The 27,459-nt window shown below is 37.0% G+C and overlaps 1 protein-coding gene across 1 annotated transcript in view; it reads left to right on the top strand.

The window, feature by feature from the left end:
• KLHL1 (kelch like family member 1) overlaps positions 1-27,459 on the top strand; it is a 248,194-nt gene that overhangs the window by 216,825 nt on the left and 3,910 nt on the right. The window contains exons 9-10 of the mRNA XM_085309552.1: positions 18,351-18,563; positions 24,415-24,586. Coding sequence (XP_085165678.1) covers positions 18,351-18,563; positions 24,415-24,586 — 385 coding nt within the window. The remainder of the gene's footprint in view (positions 1-18,350; positions 18,564-24,414; positions 24,587-27,459) is intronic.

The raw sequence follows: 27,459 nt of genomic DNA, 5'->3' as shown, positions 1-27,459 counted from the left end.
TGCTCTCCCCTCATCTACCCAGCCACTCATTTCATCACAGAAGGCTATCAGGTTGGTTAAGCAGGATTTCCTGTTGGTGAATCCATGCTGGCTACTCCTGATCACCTTCTTTTCCTCCATATGCCTGGAGATGACCTCCAGAATGAGCTGTTCCATCACCTTTCYGGGGATAAGGTGAGGCTGACSRGCCTATAGTTGCCTGGGTCCTCCTTCTTGCCCTTTTTGAAGACTGGAGTGGTATACTTGCCGTGACTGTGGAGTTTCATAAAGTGGATGGGATRCAAGACTCATATACCCAGTAGTTCCTCCAAATTTGGAAAGAGCATCATATTTTTGGCCTTGTTTCTGCTAACAACTCGGTTGCCAAGATTTGAAGAAAAGGAGTGCACAAACTCTTCCACAGCATTAGATGAAGTTGGAGTAAAAACATTAATTGTGAAATGAGGGTTTATGCTAATTTAGAAATGTATAGTGTTCTATCGAGTGTAAACAATCAGAAAAGGATGGTGCTCTTTATATGTGGATAACAAGGGGGATAGAGGTTGGAATGGTTAATATGATTTTTTTTTATGTAGTCATAAATAGCGCGTAACTCATTTGCAACAGTTAGTATGCAAAACTAGTATGCTATAATGTAGAGGAAACGATGCTGTAGAAAGAATGGACTCTCTTMCTTTTGAAGTGAAGACTAATAACCTTAYTATTTTCCTGCAGAACTTAGATGCATCGTTAGGGACCAAAAGTACCCSTGTCTTTTCCAATAACTTTTTAAAGTTATCAGCACCTAATGTTTCAAGATTACTTCTTCAGTTTTGAAAACCAATGGGAAAACAAAAGCAAAAACAAAAAAAATCCACTGATTGACAGTTTCCGTTCAAATAAAACTAATCTTTTCAGTAGCTAACAATGTATTTGCTTCCTAGGTTACATTATCTATTTATTAATTTTCTCTTAATAAGTATCCATTTGAAATATACATTCCCCAAGAACACAGAACTTTACAGTAAATTTAATCATATAATTCATTTTYTAGCAGAACAAATTCTAGTGAGGAAAATTTAAGTGAAAAAAAAATAATTAAGTTTGTTAGTTTCCCCTCTCCTTTGGAATAAATGACTAAGATACTGTCTATATCATACACTTTTATTTTATTCCAAACAGTTGTATGGCACAACCATAACTGAAAGTTTACTAAACTTCCCCATTGTATGTCCTTAAAAGATATACATTTTTAAAATGTGCTCCTCATTTCTGACTTGTGTGTTGGTTATTATCATCACTATCCTTTTCTTGCAGTTACAGCTTTCACARAAGAAAAGAAAAAAAGCTGCCCCTTTACTTTTATTTTCTTTTAACAGACATCAATAAATCTGTGCTATAAGAGGAAAAATACATAGCTGTATGATCTGCAGATTGTCTTTAAATGGTAGAACATCACAACAGTACATTGAGTTAAGTGTAAATATAATGGCTTTGGAACCAAGAAGAAGAAGTTCTGCCCTTTATTGATTGGCACAACCTCAAAGATGTGCTTTAGTGAACTTTATATTTCCACCTGCTGCTGTTGTTTATATCAAATATCACACACTGTTATTGATCTATGACAGATAAAGTGAGAAAATCTTGCTAACTTTAACTTTTTAAAGTAGAACTATTTTAAATTCCATTTCAAATCAGCTTTTTACTTTTAGATGAGAAAAAAAGAGTATTTATTTTCTCTGAAGGAAAATAAAGGAACTATGAGAAATGTTGCAGAAGAATAATATTTCTTGCTGGTATCTATCTGATCTTTATCTTGTTTTTTGCAGAGAAAAACAATAATGTAATTTTGTTGTTATTATTTGTATTATGGTCATTCTTACAGACTCATTATTATTATTATTATTATTATTATTATTTGTATTACTGTTGTTCTTACAGTCTCCATCTAAATTTAGCCATTGTATGATGAGGGACAGAGGAGAGCGCTGCTAGGAACTGAAAACTAGTTATGCTTTGTGACGTTGATTTTTGTACACCTAATCCTGAAACAATTGCCACCTAGAGGAAATCTCYTAATCTCCTGAGTTAGGAGGCCAAGTTTCCTATCAAATGGTGGATGAATGGAGTTTGGAAAAGAATGGATCTATAGCAACAAGMCAAGACCCTTTTTACATTAGACAGGGGTGAAAGTTGAAGGAAGGGGATTGGGTTCAAGTACCCAAGCAGCTGACCTCATTTGGGGCAAATGACCAGATCTCGTCAGAGATTGCCTTCTTTTCGTACGAATCCATGTGGAGATTTCTGGAGTTATATTCYTGAGCCCAGATTCTTATCCATTGAAAAGTATAACTTTTGTGATTTAGGGAATTTATTAGTCATCTGAGACTGAAGTAGTGTCTCAAATCCAGCAGATCAAAGATTTGAATAGAGATTGCAGATAGGTGCCATTTAAGGATGCTCAAACATAGTTTATTTCTGCCCTCTTTTATGGAAGCTATATCCATTTGAGCAACTTAAGAATAAGGTCCAGCTAAGGAGAAGGAAGGCCTGGTACTGACTTTGAGATCTTTGCCAATTCTGGAATATAACATTATTAGTGTGTCTTTAACCTTCTCTCTCCATATCTGTTTCATGTAACACAAGGTTAACTGAAGGAAACAGTAGCTAAGCACTTGTTTTCAGATAACATTTACACAATAGTCATTGACTTTATGTATTCTGCTAAACGTAAGACAGGTAGAGATCAATCCCTGATGACAAGGGCAAGGAGTATAGACCAGCACTTCCTCTCATTATTGAGGTTTAGCCTTTTTTATAGCAGTTAGGGAAAAAAAAAAAAAAAAAGGAAAGCACGAGTAGTAGCGTGAGAGTCATGATCATCAAGAACGCCGATTAAAAAAAAAAAAAAAAAAAAAAAAAAAAGCAACACAAAAACCCCTAAGTCAAAAGCTTAAAAGGTATAGCCAGAGAATGAAATGGCAAATGAGCAATTTGGGTATTCAGGCGGTTTGTGCCAAAGCTCCATCTATGGTCTTTGTTTGGTACCTTTCATACCAAAGGTAGTAAACAAATTCTCAAACACCCTTAAGGACCTGTGTCACAATTCATAATTTTAAGAAAGAGGCCAAAGGAAGGATGGCTGCTACATTCATTTTTTTAAGCACGAAAATGCAATGCAGAAAATAAAGACAAGATGCTTGAACTGACCCAAAGATATTTCTTTATGTTGTAGGATCAAAGCCCTAATCGTAGAGCTCCTTAATCAAATTTAACAAGTATATTGTTTGAGTAGCCTCTCTTTTAGAAATGTTTGAAAATCCTCATCTTTCTCCATCAAATATTTTTTCCTTCCTTTGTAGTTCTTTCCTGCTGTCTCTATTTATCTTAGTCATGGTATTTGAAAGTATTCCCTTTTCATTTCTTTACTAAAATGCAATCCAACACAAAAATGTGAGTTTTTGTTTGTGTCCTTTATGAGATAATTTATTATAGATTGGCAGTGACAAATTTTGTTGGTTACTTGATTGTACCAGATAGGATTTTTAATGGCTTCCATACACTATTAATTCTACTAAAACATTCATAGAAGTAGAGCATACTGATGAATTTTGGAAAAGTAAACATCTGTACATATTTATCATTTTGTCCCTCTGTACACATGCAAATTCATTTCTTAGATTTTCAAATAAATCACTGTCTTGTGAAGAGGTTTTAGGGATGTCTACATTTATTTAAAAAGGTGATTTTTTTAATATTCAGTTATATTCTTTCAGTTCCACCAGTTTCACAATAGTTGGATTCATTTAGTAATGAATTTCCACACATTTGATTATTTTTTTACCAGTAGTTTTCCAACTATTCTGCTTTTTATTTTGAAAGGATAACATGGGGAGCTGTCCAGTATAGCTAAAACATATGTGTGGGGGATTGTTTTGTTTTCAGGTCTATTAGTGAAATAAAGCTAGGAAAGAAACTTGTTTTATGTAGATCAATACTGTACCTCTAGTAAAAATAACAATTACTTTAGTTTGATATGTCCCTTATGACTACTATGCATTATTACAAAATGAATATCAGAAAATTTAGCTTGTTTAGCTTTCATTTTCAAGTCAATAGCAAAATCTCAATCAAATTTGACTATGCATGTGAAAGGTTCTAAAAATTGTCTTGTAGTTAGTCACTCACATGATGTGACACATATTTGCTGTGTACTGACCTTGGAGATGCATAGGTTAATAATTCCACAAAGTTCTTAATTGTAGTTCAGCATTCAGCACAAGAGAATTAGCAATGTATTACATATATAAAACTACCTACGAAACTTGATTGTGTGGCTGATTACAGCCTTCTCCAGGAGTTCTGCTCCTTTGCCTTTCAAGCATCATATAATAATGTGTCTGTGGCATTTTCTCTTAGCAGAGTCATTAGGGTTTATTATTAATTCAGTGCCCTACTCTGATCTTTTGTACTTTTGCACATAGATCCATATTTCCGGTGCAGGGATCCCATGCAGCTCAGTGAATGTGCAATTCAATTCAATATGCATCACATTCTTCTCTTTTTTTTCAAGCAAGATTTAACCTGGTATTTAACATTCACACTGTAAAACARGAATCTCGGCACAGGTCTATTTCTTTTCACGTAGCGTTCATCTAGTCTAACCCTAGCGAGGCTGCAGAGGATGCAAGTTAGATAAATATGTTTCAAAGAGGATAATGAAAAATTGTGCAACTTTAYAGTAAATAAGACATTTTTTTCTTCACCTCAGCATGATCGTGTATGTAGTTAGGATGTGTTGCTCTTTAGAGGTCCAGTATCCATCAGAAAACATGGCAGATCTAAAGCCATCGCTACATTGCAGAGAGCTGATGTCCTGCTGATACGCCATGGCCAGCCTCCCTGGTACAGCACACCCTGGTGCCACATTTTCTATTGCGTATGTTTYAAGAGGCAGTGGTGCATGTACATGTTTTAGTGGGTATGCTCTGACATACGTTTTTCCTTGTCCTTCACCAGCATGAGCAACAATTTTTTGGACTAGCTTGCTGTCGACCAGTATACAGCTAGTACGACTTTGCTTTTGTTGTAAGGCCATCATCCAGGTTTTTGYGATAACACTTTGTCTTTACTACACTCTTCCCTTGTTTATGAATTTTGAAAAGAACAACAGGCTCTTATGTAGATAACAAAAATAACATATTATGGTATGATCTGGGCATGTAAGAATGCTTCAAAGCAAGCAGACATAATGAATTAACTTACTSAATTTTAATTCCTAGAATGAAAAAGGCAGTCTTGTCACTGTCTTGAACTTAAGCTTCTAAATGTATCTTAAGTACCAATCTAGGCAGAAGGAGTCAGGGCCCAAAAAATCTTCATAGCTATTCTTTCTAATTATGCAGCTCTGACAACTAGTAATAGACTTCTAAAAAGAATGCTGCAATTTCTGCCGTATCTCTGAGGGTCAAAACTGTAAAAGACATTGGCGTCCTACATTCATGATTATTTTAAAAGTCTAGGTTTTAATTATCATTTTCAAGGGGAGATGTCATATGAGAATTCCAGCACTTGCTCCTTACTGACGTTATACAGGAAGAGTAGAATAATACTGTCTCAAAGAGTACTTAGCACCTATTTGCTGAGACCTAAAGGAAACCCTTGTTCAATGCAGTCAGAGAAGTCTAGAGATAGTCAGCTGACCAAGTGAGGGCATTAATTTCAGGCAGTCTACATGCACGTGTGTATATATATGTACATGTGTATACACACACTTTCTTACTTCCATATCTGCGTACATCTAGAAAGATATTTAAATGTCTAACTCTTACTGAAATTAAAGGAAGCTGTACATTGAAAGTGATACTCATTTAAATCCTTTATGGAACTACAGCCATTACAAGACCTATCAAATATCCACCAGGTCCAGCAGAACAGAATACCAAGCCATCTCCACTGTCAACTAATATTTCTATTTTTCTAATATGAAACTTGATTAACTTCTCAATATCTTAAATATCAGGAGTAAAGAGAAAATGTCTTTCAAACAGGTAGATCAGCTTCAGCTGAGTCTTTCATCATCGGTTGAATTCAGTGAATTGAGAAGAATTTTTTCATTATGAAGGTCACAGACTAGATGATCTAAGACTTCTTTCAAGTGAACCATATAATTGAAATGCACTGCTAATTTTCATAATTCAGTAAAAAATGAAGAACTAGCTCAATTGTATTAAATAAATTAAGTATTAATAAGCTCTAATTATGATTTTTAAAGTTGAAATAAGACATCAACATTTTGTGTAAGTTAGTAAGATAAGAAAATTTGAYTTAAACAATTATGTTTTCTATCAGAGTGGCTTTTTCATTATTTTTTCTTTAGATTTTCTTTATTATTGTGTCTTACTGATTAATCAGATTTATTCTTTTACAAAATCCCATTGAACTGACAAAAGTACATTTAACATACATAATTACAATCATACAAAGAGATAAAATGTTTCATGTTGTGTGTATTCTGCCCACAATGTTTCTCATTAACTACAGACAAATACTTTTAAATCTATATTTTATGAATGACATGAATATTTTACCTGATACTGAAACACAGCACTGCTCTTCCTTATCAAGAAAAAAAAGCTTGCTTTCACACATCTGTTTCYAGGAAAGATATCAGATTATCTACCCAAGTAGAGAGTAAAATGAAATTTGACTTAAGATGATATTAAAGGTAAGCATTTTACAAATATGACTAATTTTGCAAAACCCTTGTGCAATAAGGAGAAATAAAAAACATATTTCAAAGACTAACTTGCAGCTTAAATTCTTATAATTTAGTCTTGAAGTTTTCATGTTTGGGAAGGAATCTTTTTTAATGGTAGCATAACGTTCTTTTCTCTGTTCTTAATATATATTAGTCTGAATGTACTTTGACCTATGAGTAATTTTCTACCTTAATTGAAATTCTGTAAGAGTTATTTTGGGCTATTTTAAGACAATTTTGAAACTGCTGATGTTTTATAAATGTTCTGTTTATTAGCTACTTCTTTTGATCAAAGTCTTTTCTCAAAAAGATAGTTATTCTGCATCCTGCCATCAGGAAAAGGGGCACTTGTTGAAAATATTCTTCCTTAACTGTAGAATCTACAAAAAGATGTATGTAATTTATAGTATTTTAGTCAGAAAATCATCCAATAAATGAATCCTGAGACAAAGAAAAGTGGAAAAACTGTATGGTCTAAAATAATTAAACTGAAATAAAAGGTGAATATCATAAGGAAATTTGGTTAAGTCTAGCACAGAGCCTTTCTATGAATTCAATAAAAATGTCATGTTTAAAGACAGGTTCTCTGTATTTTTTTGTTTATAAATAAGAGAGCAAATAAAGRGCCAAAAGTTTATGCTAGAGAAAATAATTGATTACAGAGACTATTTTGCCTTAAMTGTTTCATAGCCTAATACTGTCATGGACATTTTGGTGTAATCTACATTCTGTCATTGGTCTTGCAAAGTGAATGCAACCCTTATTAGGAATTTGGTTAGAACTAAATTTACTTGAAGTGTGTTCTTTCTATTAGGAAACTATACATTGTAATATAGGAAGTAGAGCTTTGCCATAATGATATTATCCATGCAAAGAATATTTCTCTCTGAGTATTTTTCTAATTATTATTGTTATTTTTAAATTCAAGTAACAGTTTGGGAGAGAGGGGGGCTTTTCATTTTCTTCACTTTTTTTGTCAAACTGTATGTATATTTAATTTATTCTACCACTGCACTGCCAAATACACGAACTATCATTCTGAATTTCCACACAGAAGTAAGTCTTCCTTAATAGTTTTCATTCCGAAAATTAATTCTCATTTTCAGCTTGTGCCAGTGGCATAACCAATGCAGTATRGATAGATAAGGGCCTTTGATCTCCTGCAGTCTCATTCCTGGGACTAATATTGACTGATTAGACATTGCAGGAGTCCAGCTTTGCTGCTGCTGACTGCCTTCTTCCCCTTCTGCTGGGCATGTATCCTATGAGCTAGAGTAAAGCTGTGTTGCTCTTTCAGAAACACTCAGAGGGCAAAAAGCAGTGCACAGGGGCCTAAGCAAAAGACAGGATGTAGTCTTTGATATACACAGTGAAACAATTTTGAAAGGCAAAACCTCATTAAGAAATGCAGCAAAGGCATGATTTAACTGTTTTCACAAGCCATGCTACCTCAGATCAAAGGCAGCCTACCCTTTTGAGGTTGGCTTGTCAAACTGCATTTTAAAATGGCTTTTCTGATTATCTATCAAAGGTTTGCAATCGTAGCTCTGAGACAAATGCTTTTCATTGAACCAGTCACAATTTATCCTAATGTCTTCTACTTTAAGCTTCTATTGTAGTTTCTAGCCATTTTTATATGAAAACATGTTTTAGGAATCTCTGCCCACCTTAAAAAAAAAAGAAAAAGAAAAAAAGAAGAGACCCAACCTTGAAGTGCCAAGTTTCTGGTTCAGATGAGATTGAGTTTGGTCTAAACTGTCTACTAACAATGCCTGAATAAACTAGGGAATAGAATTCCATAATATCCCAGCAGGCAAAACTTTCATTGTGATCAGTGGAAACAAAAGTGCTCAGTRTGAATCCTCTCTTCTCCTTGCTGATCTTCTGTTGTAAACAGTGACATTTAAAATAAAAATCCCAACAGTTTTAATAGGATACACAAGCAAGTGAGGTATTCAGTAAACAGAAATTTTCCAACTGAAAAATGAACAAAGATAGAGTTACAGTGTGATTGAGAGCATATTTATTTCTCGGGTTTTCTTCTTAAGAGTACAAYGTTGAAAATAAAAGTCTTACAGTAGTGTATGTACTCAAGAGCTGCTAAGAAATATGAAATCTCTATGGAGTCTTCAAATGCCAGGAGCCTGGGAGAAATGGGAAAAAATGAACTATATTTTTGAYGGCAGGTGAGAGCTTTGCAGGATGGTATATATAGTATGTAGCAGACATACAGWAAAAGCATAGTCAGAAGTAGTACACACTGTTTAGCTAAGGTAAAATTGCTAAGATAATACTGTGAAATAGCAAAGTGAAAGTAATAAGTGAGAAAAAAAATGAGGAACTTCACTAAATTCAGAATTGGATTATCTGTCATCTCTGAATTCTGCAAGTACTTGCACATGAAACTGAAAGTCTACTTACAAGTATTATCAACAAATCAGTCAAATCAGAGGTACCTAATGACAAAAGAAATAGAACTGAATACAGTCCAGGGAGGTAAGAGTAGCCCTGGAAATCACAGGGCTGAGGTGTGGCCTCCGTTATACCAGACTTTCAGATATATTACTTAAAGAAATATTTTATACTTTTCCCTGCAGAGAATTTAGCCCTAAACAGTTACTGAGAAAGACAAAGCTGCAAAAATGGATATATTATAAGTCATCTTATAAAATAGGACCATGAGCACTAAGAAGCAAGTAAGATTGCTAAGTATCCTTAGATATAAGTATTGTAAAGACGTTGCAAGAGCAAGGAAAGATAYGAGAAAAAAGCAGGGTGTCATAAATATTTAGTAAGTGATTGTGAAGAGTTTCTGAAGAAATAAGTAAAATAGAAATAGTAAGGATGACTGAAGACCAAGCAGATGATTTTTCCTCGGAAGAACTTCTAACCAATGAAAGAGAAATGGAGTTATTAACCCTAAATAAAACCTAGATACTTTGAAGTAAACTTACGAGTTAAAGAAAAGAGATGAGACCAAATTTCCATTTACTCAGTAAGGCTAGGGAGCTATATATATGTGTATTAATTATTATTWTTACTATTATTCAGCTAGCATTAAGCTCATTATTTGTTTAAAAACAGTTGTTATAAATAACATTATTGMGCTTATAGTCTTTGACCAAGAAAGAGCTATTTGTAGCAAAATAAGAAAAACAGCAATAATTCATCATAACTTTCTTAGAACTATCCTGAACTCTCAGCACTCTGGTTCCAGAGCRGTTCTGCAGTCATTTTAGGTTAAGGAATGTGACCATGGCCTAGGAAACTTGTCATGGGGGTAAAGAAATTTGTTTTTTCTACCTCCTTTGTTATTCATGAATAGGTGCAAATACATAACTGAGGTGTCCATGCTCAGTCACAATACTGTATTAAAATCAGAGCTTTAAAATTATTAATTGATTTTGAACTTTTATTTCTTTGAACTAGACCGCTATGAAATAAAATTTTACTGTTAGCCTACAGATCTGTTACTAGTTGAGACATAAACACAATGAAAATCTAAAATGATAGTTCCAAAACCTAATTTTGGAAATTATTTTTGTTTTGTCTTAAATGSTGTAGACTATTTAAACAAGAACTATCTGGCCCCACTAGCTGGCTGAAACTGTTAGCAGATACTTATGAACAACGTATACTGTATCTTTACTGGAAATTCAAAAATGCTAGATTTTCTGCTTTTATTTACATTTTGATAACTCTCCTAATTGAAATAGAGGAATGAAAAACAGAATACTTCGCTTTCAGTGTGGAAATAYCAGCTTATATATTTATTTCAGTGGAAAGACAATGAAATAAAACAGAAGTTTCATGACAGAAGAGATAAGAAATAATAGGTAGGTATTCAGACTTGGGAAATGCAGGATCACTCCCACGAGCCTCCGCAGAAGTGTTGGTACCATGCAATTTAGAAAACTTTGTGAAGTGTTTAGTTGTCCAAATACTGAATCAGAAGTCTATTTGGAAATCTCAGGTTCAAAAATGTTGGTCTTCAGTTTCAGAGTTCAATCTATATGCAGTTGTCTACARCTATTTCATTTGCTTGCTTCACCTCCAACAGTCATTCTAGGGAGRCATGTATCTCTTGTCTATCTTTGTCATATCTGCCAGTCTCGTGGGAATGTCGCAGTACCCTAGCTAGCAGTTGGTCCCTGCCTTTCAGCAGCTAAACCAAATCACAGATCTTTTCTGAGACTAATGGTTAACTTAGACAGCCAATATCCACCTTTGTTTAAATGTCTATATTTAAACAGAGTTGAATCATATGTATATATTTTGTTGAGTGCCATGCTCCCCTTTATCTATTTTTTCTTTTCTCTACTGTTGAAAAACAGTATAGAAGTAGTGACTGAAGTAGAAGTCATACAGTCATAGAATCAGTAAGGTTGGAAGGGACCTCCGGAGATCATCTAGTCCAACCTCCCTGCTCAGCAGGGTTCACCTAGAGCATGTTAGACAGGGTTGCATCCAGGCAGGCCTTGAAGATCTCCAGAGAAGGAGACTCCACAACCTCTCTGGGCAACCYGTGCCAGTGCTCCGTCACTCGCACAGGGAAGAAATTCCCCCTCACGGTCAGGCGGAACGTCCTGTGCTTCARTTTCTGCCCAKTGCCTCTTGTCCTGTCACACGGGACAACTRAAAAGAGTTTGTCCCCRTCCCCTKGACACCCTCCCTTCAGGTACTTRTACACATTGATCAGATCCCCCCTCAGTCTTCTCTTCCCCAGGCTRAASAGGCCCAGCTCTCGCAGCCGTTCCTCWCAGGGCAGGTGCTCCAGCCCTCGGATCATCTTTGTAGCCCTGCGCTGGACTCTCTGCAGTAGCTCCATGTCTCTCTTGGACTGGGCAGCCCAGAAACAGACACAGCACTACAGATGAGGCCTCCCCAGGGCTGAGCAGAGGGGCAAGATCACCTCCCTCCACCTGATGGCAACACACTTCCTAATGYACCRCAGGAGACCATCGGCCTTCTTGGCCACAAGGGCACAYTGCTGGCTCATGGTCAACCTRTCATCCACCAGCACTCCCAGGTCCTTCTCTGCAGAGCTGCTCTCCACAAGGTCAGCCCYCAGCTTGTGCTGGTGCCTACGGTTATTTCTCCGTAGGTGCAGGACTCTGCACTTGCCCTTGTTGAACCTCAGCAGGTTCCTCTCTGACCAGCTCTCCAGCCTGCCCAGGTCCCTCTGAGGACAGCACAGCCCTCTGGTGTATCAGCCACTCCTCCCAGCTTGGGATCATCAGCAAACTTGCTGAGGAGGCACTCTGTCCCCTCATCCAGGTCATTGATGAATAAGTTGAACAGGATGGGACCCAGGACTGAGCTGTGGGGGACCCCACTAGCCACAGGCCTCCAACTAGACTCCACGCCACTGATGACGACCCTCCGAGTTCTGCCTTTCAGCCAGGTCTCAAGCCACTTCACCGTCCACTCCTCTAACCCTCACTTCCTGAGCTTGCCTAGGAGGATGTTTTGGGAGACAGTGTCAAAAGCCTTGCTGAAGTCAAGGTACACAACGTCCAGTGCTCTCCCCTCATCTACCCAGCCACTCATTTCATCACAGAAGGCTATCAGATTGGTTAAGCAGGATTCCCCCTTGGTGAATCCGTGCTGGCTACTCCTGATCACCTTCTTTTCGTCTATGTGCTTGGAGATGACCTCCAGAATGAGCTGTTCCACCACCTTTCCAGGGGTGGAGGTGAGGCTGACGGGCCTGTAGTTGCCTGGGTCCTCCTTCTTGCCCTTCTTGAAGACTGGAGTGACACTGCCTTTCTTCCAGTCCTCAGGCACCTCTCCAGTTCTCCAGGACCTTGCAAAGATGATGGAGTGTGGCCTGGCAACAACATCTGCCAGATCCCTCTGTACCCGTGGGTGCATCCCATCCRGGCCCATGGATTTGTGGATGTCAAGCCTGCCCAGAAGGTCTCTAATCCTTTCCTCCTCAACCAAAGGAAAGTCTTGCCTTCTCTGGACTTTCTCCTTCATGTCCAGGCTGCAGGATTCCTGAGGGCTGCCCGTAGCAGTGAAGACTGAAGCAAAGAAGGCATTCAGTAATTCTGCCTTCTCAGTATCTGTCAGAGGCGGGCTTGCGGAATCATAAGACGACTCAATATGAGCTAGCAATATGATCCATTTATTTCAGCAACCTAACCTGCTTATATACCATCGTATGCTGTTCACACGCTCAAGCATCCAGCTGGCTATATCTAATTGGCTTACTACTATAGTTCACGCCACAAAGCTCTGTGTTATTGGCTATCCACGTATTCACTGTCCCGTCTCGCCAACCCCTTCATCCTGTTTTTACACAGCATTCATTCTTACTCCCTCATTACTTGTCCTTCAAGGTGTCTCCAAGGTTACTCCATATCAGCAAGTCAGGGTTGCTCATTTGCACGGCCTGATATCCATGCTCGTCCAGCCAATTCTCTACAAGTATCCCTTTTCACCAGGGCCCCCGCCCCATTCAGTAGCAAGCCCACATTTTCCCTAGTCCTCCTCTTGCTGCTGATGTATTTGAAGAAGCCCTTCCTGTTGTCCTTAACATCCTGTGCCAGACTCAGTTCCAACAGGGCCTTAACCTTCCTTGCCGCAGCTCTACATACTGTGGAATTCCYTTAATTCTCCCAAGTAGCCTGTCCCCTCTTCCACATTCTGTGTTCTTTCTTCTTTTCTCTGAATTTGGCCAAGAGGTCATTATTCAACCATGCAGGTCTGCTGCTCCTCTTGCTGCACTTCTTACTCGTAGGGATGCACCACTCTTGAGCTTGGGGGAAGTGATGTTTGAATACTAGCCTGCTCTCCTGGACCCCCCTTCCTTCTTGGTCCTTAACCCATGAGATTCCTCCAATTAGGTCTCTGAAGAACCCAAAGTCCGCTCTCCTGAAGTCCAGGGTTGCAATCCTGCTTGTTGCCTTAGTTCTTTCCTGCAGGATCCTGAACTCCACCATCTCGTGGTCACTGCAGCCAAGGCTGCCCCCAACCTTCACATCTSTAACCAGTCCCTCTCTGTTGGTAAGGACAAGGAAATTGAATTATTCTTTAGGCTTGGTTGGCTACACTGATAACACTGGTAGGAACAATTTAATGCTACAGATTACACGTATTAACATTTACATGTAGATGTCTTAATCTTGAGTTTTGTCCCACCTGTAGATATCAAAAAATCATATACAAAGGTAAATGCCTTAAGTTGGCATCTACAGACATAGTTGTGAAAGAGTTTGTTTTCTTTACCATCCTCTCTCATACAGTGAAGCCGTGGGTTCTCCTGGTTATTTTTGTTAGAGTTCAAGTATGTCTGTCAGGCAGTATTAAAATGTTCCATGTCTTCCATGACATATGCAGTGTTAGCATTATATTTCCCTATTCATCAGCACCTATGCCAACGAAACATAATGGTAAATGTACATTTAAGTAGCTCTGAATTCACAGAACATTTAGGACACTAAAAGCTTCCAAATGAATAATAGCTTCATGTAGGGAGATTTTGCATCCTAAATTGCTTGGTGGTTGGACTTTAAAATAGCCCGTGTTTCTCTCCAGTTTATCTCCAGGCACTGTAGAAAAGGCAGCAGACTGCAAAAAGGAGTTATATGAGAAATGAATGCAGCATGGYAACAGTGGGAAAGAAGCGTCAGAACTGTTTCCTCCTGGGAACCATTATAAAAGGAGGAAGGAAACAAGTTTCTTACCTGCAGATAGTTACAAATGCAATTGAATTTTTGTTAAACCATATTTTTACAATTTTAGATTTAAAATATTTTCAGAAGTTTTCCAGAACTTTCCTACAATTCTGGAAATAAATATACATTATTGTGGAAATATTATATACATTATATTATATTCTGATGAAGAAAATCAACATACAATGCCCGTGGGTGTCATTTCCCTTACTTGATGAATCGACATTTTAATGTTAGCATAGGCAAGAATTTTCTTTGGTTTAATGAACGTCCTGCAAAAACAATGTCTGCCCTGCATTACATATTTAATCTCTACTATATGGCAAGTGTAAAATTCATTCTGGACATGAGGCTCCCATTGCAAGGAGAGGGAACAGGCTGAATGATCAGATCAAAGACTTACTACAGTTTTACTTATGGCTTCTTATATAGCATGCAGAACTTTTGYGATATTAACTAAATTATTTATTTATTATCGGAGGAGAGAATTAGGAGTTTGTGAATCTATTCATTATTAAGGAATTGTAGAAGATAACATATTAAAATATAAGACAACAGTAACTATACTAACTCCCACTACCTAGATGCATGATCAAACTACGGAGAAAMTATCATCACTGGATTAAGATTTTTGTTTGTTTATTTAGTTAGTTTTTAATTAGCTGATTAGGGCAATCTACTCTATGTTGGGCATTCTATCAATGCCAATTGATAAAATAATATTTGTGAATTATTACGGGAATATTTTAAAAAGTAGCTGAAAAATAGGGATTTTGTAGTCATATCATTATTGTAGTTGAGTGTCAACTCACCAACTCTTTTGAACAAGTGTATAAATTATGTTGTAAGTTATACTAYAAATTTTTATAAATATATTTTATAAATTAAATTATAAATATTGTATAAATATAAAGTATATATCTTTTGTGTGTTGGATAAATGCAAAACARTAGTTATCCTTCATAATAACCATCTATGGATAATTTTTGTTATCTTAACCCTGCCACTTCTATTATTTTCTTCTCGGAAACACACAGTGTTGTTTTCAGTCAATACTTCCGTTCAAATAAGAGTAGCCATAGCAGTTTATACCCAAAGCCTGAAATAGATCAGAAAGATAAGATGTAACCAAGTAGAACTAGAAATAGTTCAGAAATAGTCTTGAAACTGGTGTCCTTCAATGAACAYTTCCTTTCCGGAGAAAGGGAGACTTTCCTTTGGTTGAGGATAGGATTAGACACCTTCTGGGCAGGCTAGACATCCACAAATCCATGGGCCTGGATGCACCCACGGGTACTGAGGGAGCTGGCAGATGTTGTTGCCAGGCCACTCTCCATCATCTTTGAACGGTCCTGGAGAACTGGAGAGGTGCCTGAGGACTGGAAGAAAGCCAATGTCACTCCAATCTTCAAGAAGGGCAAGAAGGAGGACCCAGGCAACTACAGGCTGGTCAGCCTCACCTCCATGCCTGGAAAGGTGGTGGAACAGCTCCTTCTGGAGGTCATCTCCAGGCATATGGAGGAAAAGAAGGTGATCAGGAGTAGTCACCAAGGGGAAATCCTGCTTAACCAATCTGATAGCTTTCTGTGATGGAATGACTGGCTGGGTAGATGAGGGGAGAGCAGTGGATGTTGTGTACCTTCACTTCAGCAAGGCTTTAGACAGTCTCCCATAACATCCCCCTAGATAAGCTCAGGAAGTGAGGGTTAGAGGACTGGACAGTGAGGTGGATTGAGAACTGGCTGAAAGGCAGAGCTCAGAGGGTCGTCATCAGTGGCTTTGAGTCTAGTTGGAGGCCTGTGGCTAGTGGGGTCCCCCATGGCTCAGTCCTGGGTCCCATCCTGTTCAACTTCTTCATCAGTGACCTGGATGAGGGGACAGAGTGCCTCCTCAGCAAGTTTGCAGATGATCCCAAGCTGGCAGGAGTGGCTGATACACCAGAGGGCTGTGCTGCCATTCAGAGAGACTGGGACAGACTGGAGAGCTGGGCAGAGAGGAACCTGCTGAGGTTCAACAAGGGCAAGTGCAGAGTCCTGCACCTCGGGAGAAATAACCGTAGGCACCAGTACAAGCTGGGGGCTGACCTTGTGGAGAGCAGCTCTGTGGAGAAGGATGTGGGAGTGCTGGTGGATGACAGGTTGACCACGAGCCAGCAATGTGCCCTTGCTGCCAGGAATGCTTATGGTCACCTGCGGTGCATTAGGAAGAGTGTTGCCATCAGGTCGAGTGAGGTGGTGATCCTGCCCTTCTGCTCAGCCCTGGGGAGGCCTCATCTTGAGTGCTGTGTCCATTTCTGGGCTGCCCAGTCCAAGAGAGACATGGAGCTACTGGAGAGAGAGAGTCCAGCGCAGGGCTATGAAGATGATCCGAGGACTGGAGCACCTGCCCTCTGAGGAACGGCTGCGAGAGCTGGGCCTCTTCAGCCTGGGGAAGAGAAGACTGAGGGGGGATCTGATCAATGTGTATAAGCACCTGGAGGGAGGGTGTCAAGGGGATGGGGACAAACTCTTTTTAGTTGTCCCCTGTGACAAGACAAGAGGCAATGGGCAGAAATAGAAGCACAGGAGGTTCTGCCTGAATGTGAGGGGGAATTTCTTCCCTGTGCGAGTGACGGAGCACTGGCACAGGTTGCCCAGAGAGGTTGTGGAGTCTCCTTCTCTGGAGATTTTCAAGGCTCGCCTGGATGCAACCCTGTCTAACATGCTCTAGGTGACCCTGCTTGAGCAGGGAGGTTGGACTAGATGATCTCCGGAGGTCCCTTCCAACCTTACTGATTCTATGATTCTATGAACATTAGTGGATATTTAAGAAAGCRTGTAATGTCCATACACCTATATTTGTTAAGCCCTTTGTCCATTATATTCAGKTTAGGACTCTCTGAACCACACTGCCTATGAATTCATTCTCTCTGAATGTGTTTATTCTCATTTCGAACCCATTTATCCTTCTTCACAATATTCTCTTAAAAACAAATGCTGCATTTATTCTGCATTTTGAGGAAAAAGGAAAGAATTCTTCCCTCTTTGTCTTATGATATTGTTTTCTAACTTTGTACTATGCCAGTTGTGTCTAGCATTGTGTGAGTTAACTAACTTCTCTGTTAAGCTTTCCCATATCATTTATGTTTTTATTGAACAGTTTCCCKCATACATTGATATTCTCTTCTTCAGATTTATCTATTTAGTTTCTCCTAATATAGATGATAAGCCATGTCTCTAATATTGTGCAATATCTTAACCCTTGTTTGTTCTATTAATACGTTAGAGCTTAGTTAGTGTATATTAAAAGAACCRAAATTCTGCAGAATCAAACTTAGTATTCCCTTTATAGATTTTAAAAATAATTACCTTTATCTAATTTTATAACAATACATAAGCAATGTCAAAATTAACAAAATTTGTTTCCATATAGGTTTAAGAGGTGGTGTGATTTGTATTCTGCACCAGTGAATAGTTCAGTGAACTATTTGCAACAATTTATTTGATAAATTTACTMTCCTTTTCTGTTTGGGCGTTGTCTTTGAACGGGCCTTGATTTTTAAGAATCTGTTTGCTATTCAAAATTATTCATCAGATGATAAGCAAATATGTTTTAGCCTCCAGATTATATGTGAATAATTTGCCACAACTATTGTTCTACATGTTTACTCTTAATTTTACAATTCACACACTATATTTTTTCTTCAAAAGTAAGTAGTGCTGCTTTCCATTAAGCAAGACAAAACACCAAGTGGAATATGAATTTGATAATAACATTAAAAACATCCATGTTTGCTGAACTTATGAAATTCATATAAGTTGGAGAGATGATCTATTTTTTCTTTTTTTCCTGTAGCAGATGATAGATAAAAATCAGATACTCCTTATTTTTATTTCTATATTTCTGAGTTCTTGTTTTATTATCATTTTTGTTTATGTGGGTTTTCTTAGGTTGTATTCAGTAGGAGGTCGGGATGGAAGTTCCTGCTTGAGTTCAATGGAATATTATGATCCTCACACAAATAAATGGAACATGTGTGCTCCAATGTGTAAGAGAAGAGGAGGTGTAGGAGTGGCTACATGTGATGGATTTCTTTATGCAGTTGGTGGCCATGATGCTCCTGCTTCTAACCATTGCTCCCGCCTCTTGGACTATGTAGAAAGGTATTCAGTTATTATATATTTGTACAAGATTTTTTTTTTTTTTTGAATACAAATGAAGTCTGGAAGCATCATTTTCTCAGTTAAATTATGGTGAAATTAAACTGATACATGACAATGAATGGCAATGRATGAAATACCTACTTCCTATATTCTTAAAAAATTCCATAGAAATTTGTAGAAAAAAATATATTTGGAGATTATTTTCTTTCCCACTTTTTCACATTGCTATTATATATTATCATGGACACAAAACTACARCCTTTTCACATCTTTTCACCACAGTTTAGGTCTATTTAGTAACTTTTAAACTATAGTTGAGCAAAGAAGAAAAATAGAACTGGTTATGTGATGTTTATTTTCAGCACACTACAGTGATTCTTTTGGCAGTGCTGCCACTTYCTGATATATTGATAAAGTCCTACATATTTCATTTATGTTACCCTGAATTTTACAAATGTATATTCTGTGAATCAGGAATACCTAGTAGGGCACAAGGACGCAGTCGGAGTCATTATAATGTGCACTCTGTGTAATTTGAAGATACTGTTCAAATGTTTAATGGAGATTGGCTTTTTTGCTGTTGAGGGTTTAACATGCTTTAAAATAGAATAAAGAGTAATATATCTCCAAATATGTAGAGGCTGCAAGGTTAAAAGTARGTATATTTGAGTAATTGGTTGACCTAGACATGCATTTGAAGATAGGCACTGGGACTATGGTTTTGTTTTTTTGTTTGTTTGTTTGTTTGTTTTCCTAGAGCAGTCAAACTTTTATCAAATGCCAGTTGTAGCTTCTGTGAATCTGGCTTGGCATTTACCAGTGTCCCAACATATAATCCTTTAGTTATGAGTTAAACCTGGCAATATTACTCCTTAAGTTATTTTATTCAGTTTTAGACTCTTTCCCTTCTCCCARGGAAAGAAAGTTGCAAATCAGATCACAGACTGCAGAATACTTTAGACTTCCATGTCTCCAACAGATGGAAAGTTTATCAGAGAAATCTCAGGTCCTCYTTACTTATAGAATCTGTCCTGTTGGCCTTCTCCTTATGACTGACAATAATCAGAATTTTCAGGGAAGTAAATATTCATATTAAGACTACTAATGACAGAATTTCTAAGAYGGAAATCTTTCAAATCACTTCTACTTACTGGTACTTATAAGAAAGATTTTTTTTTTTCCATTTTTGTGTGTCTCAGAAGAAAATCCTTCCAAAGGCAAAGACAAATCACATCCCAYCATTTTTGTACTTCTTAAAGAGAATTGTAAAAAGCAGCTAAACTTCATGTGCTTAAGCTATCTTGTGCAATGGCATGTGAATGACAGTTTATATAGTGTTTCTCAAGTAGGTATTTGTGCACTGATAGCAAAATAGTGTGGATAACCTGCTTGATGGGCAGCTTGCTTTCCAAGTAAAAATTGAAGCTAACAGATCAGAACTTGTAAGCCTATTAGACTTGCATAAGGGAGGTGTGAATTAAGTGATGGACTCCATTAAGCTATGACCAATCCCTCATAGCCCTCCCAGTGTTAGGTATATAAGATTGCTGGGAGGTGATTTAGTGTGCCCAGTTTTATATTCAAAAATAATAGCTCATCTTCCAAAAATAAAAACACTGCAGTGACTTAGGAAACCAAGGAGCAGTAAGTGTTAGTGAGATTATTATTTTAAGTTATTTTGGACATCTCTGAAAGTTTTACTTTCTGTCAATATCTGTGGCATTAGTCTTTTTAAACTGCGTCTCCTTTCTGCCTCAGGAATGAATCTTTTTTCTCTCTGTTACTTCAATCATTTTGTCATTCTGACAGAGCCTGCAAGGATGTGCTTCAATATTCAAATATCAATTTTCTCCCAGAAAACTGTCAAAACACATAATGATTAAAAAACATTTTTGAGATTATGGAAATCTAATGATAGCAGATATGTGTTTGTGAATGCTACTGTTAAAATCTTGCTCAACAGTAATCAGGACTCCTAAACTGAACTCTTCTAAGGCTGATGTGGTTGTAAAGGATTTCCTATAGATTTGATCACTCTAAAGTAAAATAATAGCTGTGTTTTTTCTGTCTTTCACAAGCTGGTAAAATATAACTTTGTATTCTTTTAAAAGGTACAATTATGAGTTCTCATTTAAGAATTATACAATTTTGGATATTTTTGGCAAATTTTATAAAGCAGTATTCTTTTTCAAGTGTTGCTCCAAAAGTGACACTATTGAAAACATAAGCAAATGATCTACAGTTTTCCCCTTCTTCTCACCTTGATGATTTCAGATTGATTTCTTCCACATTCAGGAACTTCTATTGTTCCCTTTTCACCCTAGAGCATATCTAGTTATTATAAAGACGAAATGTATAGATGTTTATTAACAGAATAAAGGATGTAAGAAAACTCAGGCATTTTCCTGGCAATTATAAAAAACAAGCTCTTGTGTCGTTCTATTTTGTTGACAGTATTGAGTYGTAAGCATTCTATTTAGCCCCTGGTTACCTGTTTATTAAAAAAAAAAGGCCAAAGATGTCATTTATATTTAGTTTGCCTACTTTTGCAGTTTTTCGCCTTGACTCTTACAGTTCAAGAGTATTGTATAAARAGTCTGTTAAAGTTTATTACCTTTAGTCAAGTGAAGATACAATGCATACTGCTAAAGCAGGTTGTGAAAAATTTTCAGCTACAGGTATGTGATGCTCTTGTYGAAAAAAATAGTCTTTTAAAAAAATTAATTAAAACCAAACATTTTTTGTCTTTTTTTACATGCGTAATTTGCATTCATTTATTCAAGCATTGTTTTAAAGTATTCTTCCATCAAGTTCCATCAAGTTTATCATAATTCTCAATATTAATTATAATTATTATAATTATTATATAATTATATCACTTGTTAGGGAAAGATAGTAAAATAAAATTAAAAAAAATCGATGAATGAAATAATAAAGAATAAAAAAGAAAGTAAAATAAGCAACATTATCTTTTTAATGGTATTCTAAACATAAGAAGTTGAACACAGCATCTTACCACCTTACCTTCTGAGAAGTTCCAGTGAAGTCAGCAAGATAAATAGCTAGTAGAGGACTTGCACAAGAATAAAGAAGTTGGCTGCAGTGTTTCTCACCTGAGACAGCTCAGGTGCACATCTCAAATCTCAAGACTGTGTCAACTACAAGGTCACTGATTCAAAAAGACGTGCAGAGGAAATTTGTTCTTCGTATACTCTAAAACAGCAAAAAAACACCTTGCAGAATGTTAAAAGATTCATGAGTGAAAGATGGTAGGGATACAAGAGAGAGCATGTTTTATAGCTTACTGCATTGGCCTTTGCTTGGATTTTTGCTCTAAGAGCTGCTGCTGTATACTAGCCAGTGGCTGTGTAATTAAAAATTTAGGATTTTGTAGCAGGGAATTTAACCCAGATCTTCATTCAAGTGACAATTATGCTTAGTCCTTATTTCTTGATTTGCTTCTCTCTGGGACAATTAATCGTAATTGTTTTATGCATTACAGAGCCGATTTTAAAACATGAGAGAGGGTCCTCACCTGAACAGATTATAGTGTGCTGTTCAGGACATTCTTCTGCAAGATGGTAGATGTGACTTTGAGCTTGAGAACAGGCTTGGAACCAGAGTTGCTATATTTTTATCTGATATATAGGAAGGTAATGTAAATGGAGATACTGGAATASTGGATAGTAGCATGATTTCAGACATACCTCTTGCCTAGCTGTAGTAGCTTCTGTGCTCAAGATGCCACTTTCTTCATTCCTTCTCTGGAACTTTGATAATTTCCCATGCATTGTTAAGACAGGCTAAATGCTTAACATAGGATTCTAGATTTTTTGGGGGGAAGCAACTGAAAATAAAGAATTAGGGACGTTACTATGGAGGGAATTTTGGGGAGAAGGGAAGAATCTAGCTCAAACTCTCATTTAAATGCACAAAATACTAACTCTTTTCTGGAGAGAAAAACAAAAGCAGAACAGGTGATTTAAAATCAACATTTCTCTTTTCAGCTGAATCACAATACCACAAATGAGTGGCAGACACAATAAGACTGAGGAGAGTAATAACTGAGTAAGAGTTAGAAGCAAATAAAATGTGACACTGGCTACAGTTTACATTTGTAGGTGCATCCATTCATGGAGAGAAGCCTGAGACCAAGTGATAAAAAGTGATTTATGTCCATAGCTTAATACCAGCCTAATTCTCTTAAACAAATTGTCCTTTCCACCACAATTATTTGTTCTAGGCCTCTCCTTGGCTCCCCATGATGCCCTTCAAAAATAAATAAAGATAATAATATTATTTTTAATTCAAAGAATCTGAAATAACTTATGGTTTCTATTGCAGTAAGCTAAAGTAGTAGTCTTACAGCAAGAAAATGAAGCTATGTATTGCATGTCTTGAGGAACACAGGATCATTTGAAACAGGATGAAAAGCCAGCTAAGTTTTAAAGTTCAGACTTCTTTCTTAATGTCCTACTCTCCTTCTTAGAAGCTTAGTGTAGAATTGTGTTTTAAGGATAATGATCAATTTAGTATGAGGTATCTGGAAATAGGAAGATGTTTTTGTTTTATACTAATTATCAAGAAAAGAATTTTTTTATAAGTACCAGTTAAGCGTAGGTAGGTTGAAAGATGATAAATTAAGATGTTGTCAATAGTGGTATTAATAACAATTTTTAGATCACTGTAAATTCTGGATGGTGTCCAAGAAAAAAAAGGTGAGCAGACAGCTACAAGAAGTAAAAAGAATCCAAAATTTATTATTCACAGCAAAGCCTGCCTGACATCTACAGACTGACATTCCCATATGATTCCTTGTGGGGTGCTCTGCRCATTGTCTAATACATGGGGGCATTATTTTATTCATCACAAAACACTACAAGCAGTAGTTTAAATTTCTCTAAATATTTTTCTTATGGTACTCACTTTTTATATACTAGTCGATTGACCAGCTCATCTGAAGAGTATTCAGAGACTATGATAATATAATAATGCTATGATAAATACTATGATACATGATATGATACAATATTCTATTCTGATAACATTAGTCATCTGAAAATGAGATATCTAGTTTAAGCTAATGCTCCAGACATCCTTGCTAACCAATTGACAGGCACCAACAGAAAGTGATTTATTTCCAATTTGCAATACCTGTCTAAAATAGACACATTGAATTTGCCTCTGAAATTAACTCAGTTTTATATTGATAATAAAAGTCTAAATTGACAACTTAGATAAATATTTAATTTTTAAATAGGTAACACTATGTAAGGAGAATTTTACCTTCAATTTTAAAAGATCTAGTGTGATTAATGTCTTACTATGGAAGAACACACAAATATGAAAACAGTACTTTGCACTTGTTCAGATATCAGGAGGAAAATTCAATTCTAAGACAATTAAAATGAACCCTTCCAGAGATTTTCTTGCTGTGAATATAGTGTAATATAATTTTAGAAATTAATGTATAGCTTAATCTGGTTTTAGAAATAATATTTTTACCGTACTAAAKAAGATTTATTATCCTCTATATCTRATATGGATATATTTTATACATATAACCAAATTTTGGRCTTATGATCCTTGTATATTTCATTTTATGACACTTTACTCAATTAYTTTTTTCTGAAATGTTAACTCAATAAAAATTGCTAACCAACATTAAGAGGCTTGAATCAGGAACACAATAAATCTATATGTTTTCTTTCAGCTGTAAAAAAAATATATATATTTTTTGAATAGGGTGCTCATGACTTTTTCCCCCCCCAAAGAGAGACTGTAGTTCAAATGAAGATCCCGATGAATCACTTAGCTTYTCACTGGACATTCAATTTCCTTTCCTCTTTAGATATGATCCAAAAACTGATACCTGGACRATGGTGGCTCCACTGAGTATGCCTCGAGATGCTGTTGGTGTCTGTCTCCTTGGTGATAAATTGTATGCAGTGGGTGGATACGATGGTCAAACATACCTGAACACTATGGAATCATATGACCCTCAAACTAATGAATGGACACAGGTACTTGTAAAGTCTGATATTTTTTCTTCTATAAAATATTTTGGTAGAACTTCGTAAAAGCATTATTTCTGGGGGAAAAAAATGTAGCTGAGGTTGTCACAGCTRTGAAAGTCATCCTAATATTGTATCAGCTGCTATATTAGAAGTTTCCCCTGAAGAAAGAAAAGAGACAACTATCTCCTAGGAAACTTAGGCAGAGTTCTTTTCTTCTTTGGAAAGAAAAAAAGAATAAGCAGTCACTAAAAATACTATCTTGTTATCCATTAGGAAAAAAAATATTCTGCTGAATTTCTATAGGAAATTATCTTTTTCATCTTTCGTAGTGCAGATGAGATGTCATAAAAATTGTCAAAATAGATCTGGAATTTTAGCTGGTGACCAGCCTTTCCTGAAGATTCTTTGAATGAAAAAAYATAAGTATTTTATGTAGAGAGTCAAGCTGTCAGTTCATTCTCCTATTCTATTTCTTCATTTTGATGGACATTTTGAAATGTTGACCTATATGTACATTCCAAATATTGAACTACACATTAATTAACRGGTAGAATGGAAACTGTGGTATAGGACAAGAAGCTGGAGAATGGCAACTAGTTTGTAGAACAAATGTATTTTATTATGTCCCAATTAGTACTTGAAAAGATTTTCAGCCATAGCAAAACCTTAATAAGAAACAAAACAATGAATTTTCTCTSTSTGTGTGTGTGTGTGTGTTGAATTCTATTTCAAGACTTCCTGTAAATCAACTATTATTGATGTTTCCATTGCAATTAGTCACCCTGAGTTCCCTTTAAAGTCAGTGATAAAAAGTACACACTTTGAAAGCATGATTTCATCCTAAAATAAAAATTTAAAATAGGCCGGATGAACGGCACCCCACAAATGCCTATTTCTTTTTACAATTATAAAAGGCAGCTTGTATTGTCAGTCTTAAGTGCAGACRTATACAATGTAAAGTTAATGAAGAAGCCCACACTCTTTTTTGTCTTTTATTAACTAAATGTCAAGAGAGTATTTTTATGACATTCTGAAGGAGATGGGATGAAAAGTTTATTTTCCAAAATCCACTAGTCCACATAAACAACATGACTAACTGCATTTGGACACCAAGCAGACAGTTTGGCAATACGCAACACCTCTGCTTTAATATGCACAGTAACATTTCTTCTTCTTCTTCTTCTTCTTCTTATTATTATTATTATTACGGCATACCATAGATGCTGACTCTCCCATGTTTCAACAAGTGAAGAGATTCACTCTTCTACAATTATTTATCCTCATAGCTTGAAATAGTGTCTGAAACTGCTAAACTATTTTAAAGGAAACTTGAACTTGTTTAGGATTACTGTCACAATATGATTTTGGTATTGGTAACCTTGACTTTGCCGTACGGATTAAAGTGGAGGTATCAGTCACAGCTTGCAGAACGAGGAAACCTTCTGCTTATCAATGACCCTCAGGACTCCTGAAGCCAAGCAACTTTAGCAGAAGAAAGGAGGACTGTAGCCGTAAACTACAGTAGTGCAGAGCTCTTGGTCTAACTTTTCATATCCTGAGCAAATTTCTCACAGAATCTGATCCCTTGCATAAAGCTGGGTATACTGGGTGTATTACTACTACAAGTTCTCTCAGTAAATGGAAACTTGTCAGGTTGCTCTAGACAAGTTATCCACAAGTTTAGTAAGCTGRTAAGTATTTTCTGTGGCGGTATATCTGTGTATAGGCACAAATCAAGTGATTTCATAGTGAAAATAGCTTTATTTCATAGGAATTGAAAAGTATGTAGAACAAATAGTAATGCACAAAACCTTAATTRTACATTAATGTAATTTAATGTAGTATTATTTACAGAAAGCAAAATCAAATTTTCCCAGGAGCAAGAGTTTSTTCTCTTTTCAAAAAATGCAAAATTGATAAAGGTATTTCTACACTAATCCKCTGGGAAGTTAAAGGTATAAAATTCCTTGTGACTCAGCCTGTTAGATTGAACTGTATCTTACTTCCTAATGAAGAGAATACTGTATAAATTAAAAAAAAAAAAAAAGTAGGGATGAAACTACGTTTTTGAGGATCTTGAGGAATGCAACAGGAAAGAAGAAAGTACACAGAGTGTGGAAGAGGGGACAGACTATTTGGGAGAATGATAGGAATGMAGTCAGAGCATGTAGAGATGCAATGAGGAAGGTTAAGGCCCAGCTGGAACTGAGTCTTGCAAGGGATGTCAACAACAACGGGAAGGGCTYCTTCAGATACATCAGCAACAAGAGGACGACTAGGGAAAATGTGGGCCCGCTACTGGATGGGGCGGGGGCCCTGGTGACAAGGGATACAGAGAAGGCAGAATTACTGAATGCCTTCTGTGCTTCAGTCTTCACTGCTAAGGGCAGCCCTCAGGAATCCTGCAGCCTGGACGTGAAGGAGAAAGTCCAGAGAAGGGACGACTTTCCTTTGGTTGAGGAGGAAAGGATTAGAGACCTTCTGGGCAGGCTAGACATCCACAAATCCATGGGCCTGGATGGGATGCACCCACGGGTACTGAGGGAGCTGGCAGATGTTGTTGCCAGGCCGCTCTCCATCATCTTTGAAAGGCTCTCCATCATCTTTGAAAGGCCCTGGAGAACTGGAGAGGTGCCTGAGGACTGGAAGAAAGGCAGTGTCACTCCAGTCTTCAAGAAGGGCAAGAAGGAGGACCCAGGCAACTACAGGCYSGTCAGCCTCACCTCCACCCCTGGAAAGGTGGTGGAACAGCTCATTCTGGAGGTCATCTCCAAGCACATAGACGAAAAGAAGGTGATCAGGAGTAGCCAGCATGGATTCACCAAGGGGGAATCCTGCTTAACCAATCTGACAGCCTTCTAGGATGGAATGAGTGGCTG

Source organism: Rhea americana, unplaced genomic scaffold (genome assembly GCF_003343005.1).
Source record: "Rhea americana isolate MKP2758 unplaced genomic scaffold, rheAme1 scaffold_3, whole genome shotgun sequence".
NCBI lineage: Eukaryota > Metazoa > Chordata > Aves > Rheiformes > Rheidae > Rhea > Rhea americana.
This window is presented reverse-complemented; position numbering and strand designations above follow the sequence as displayed.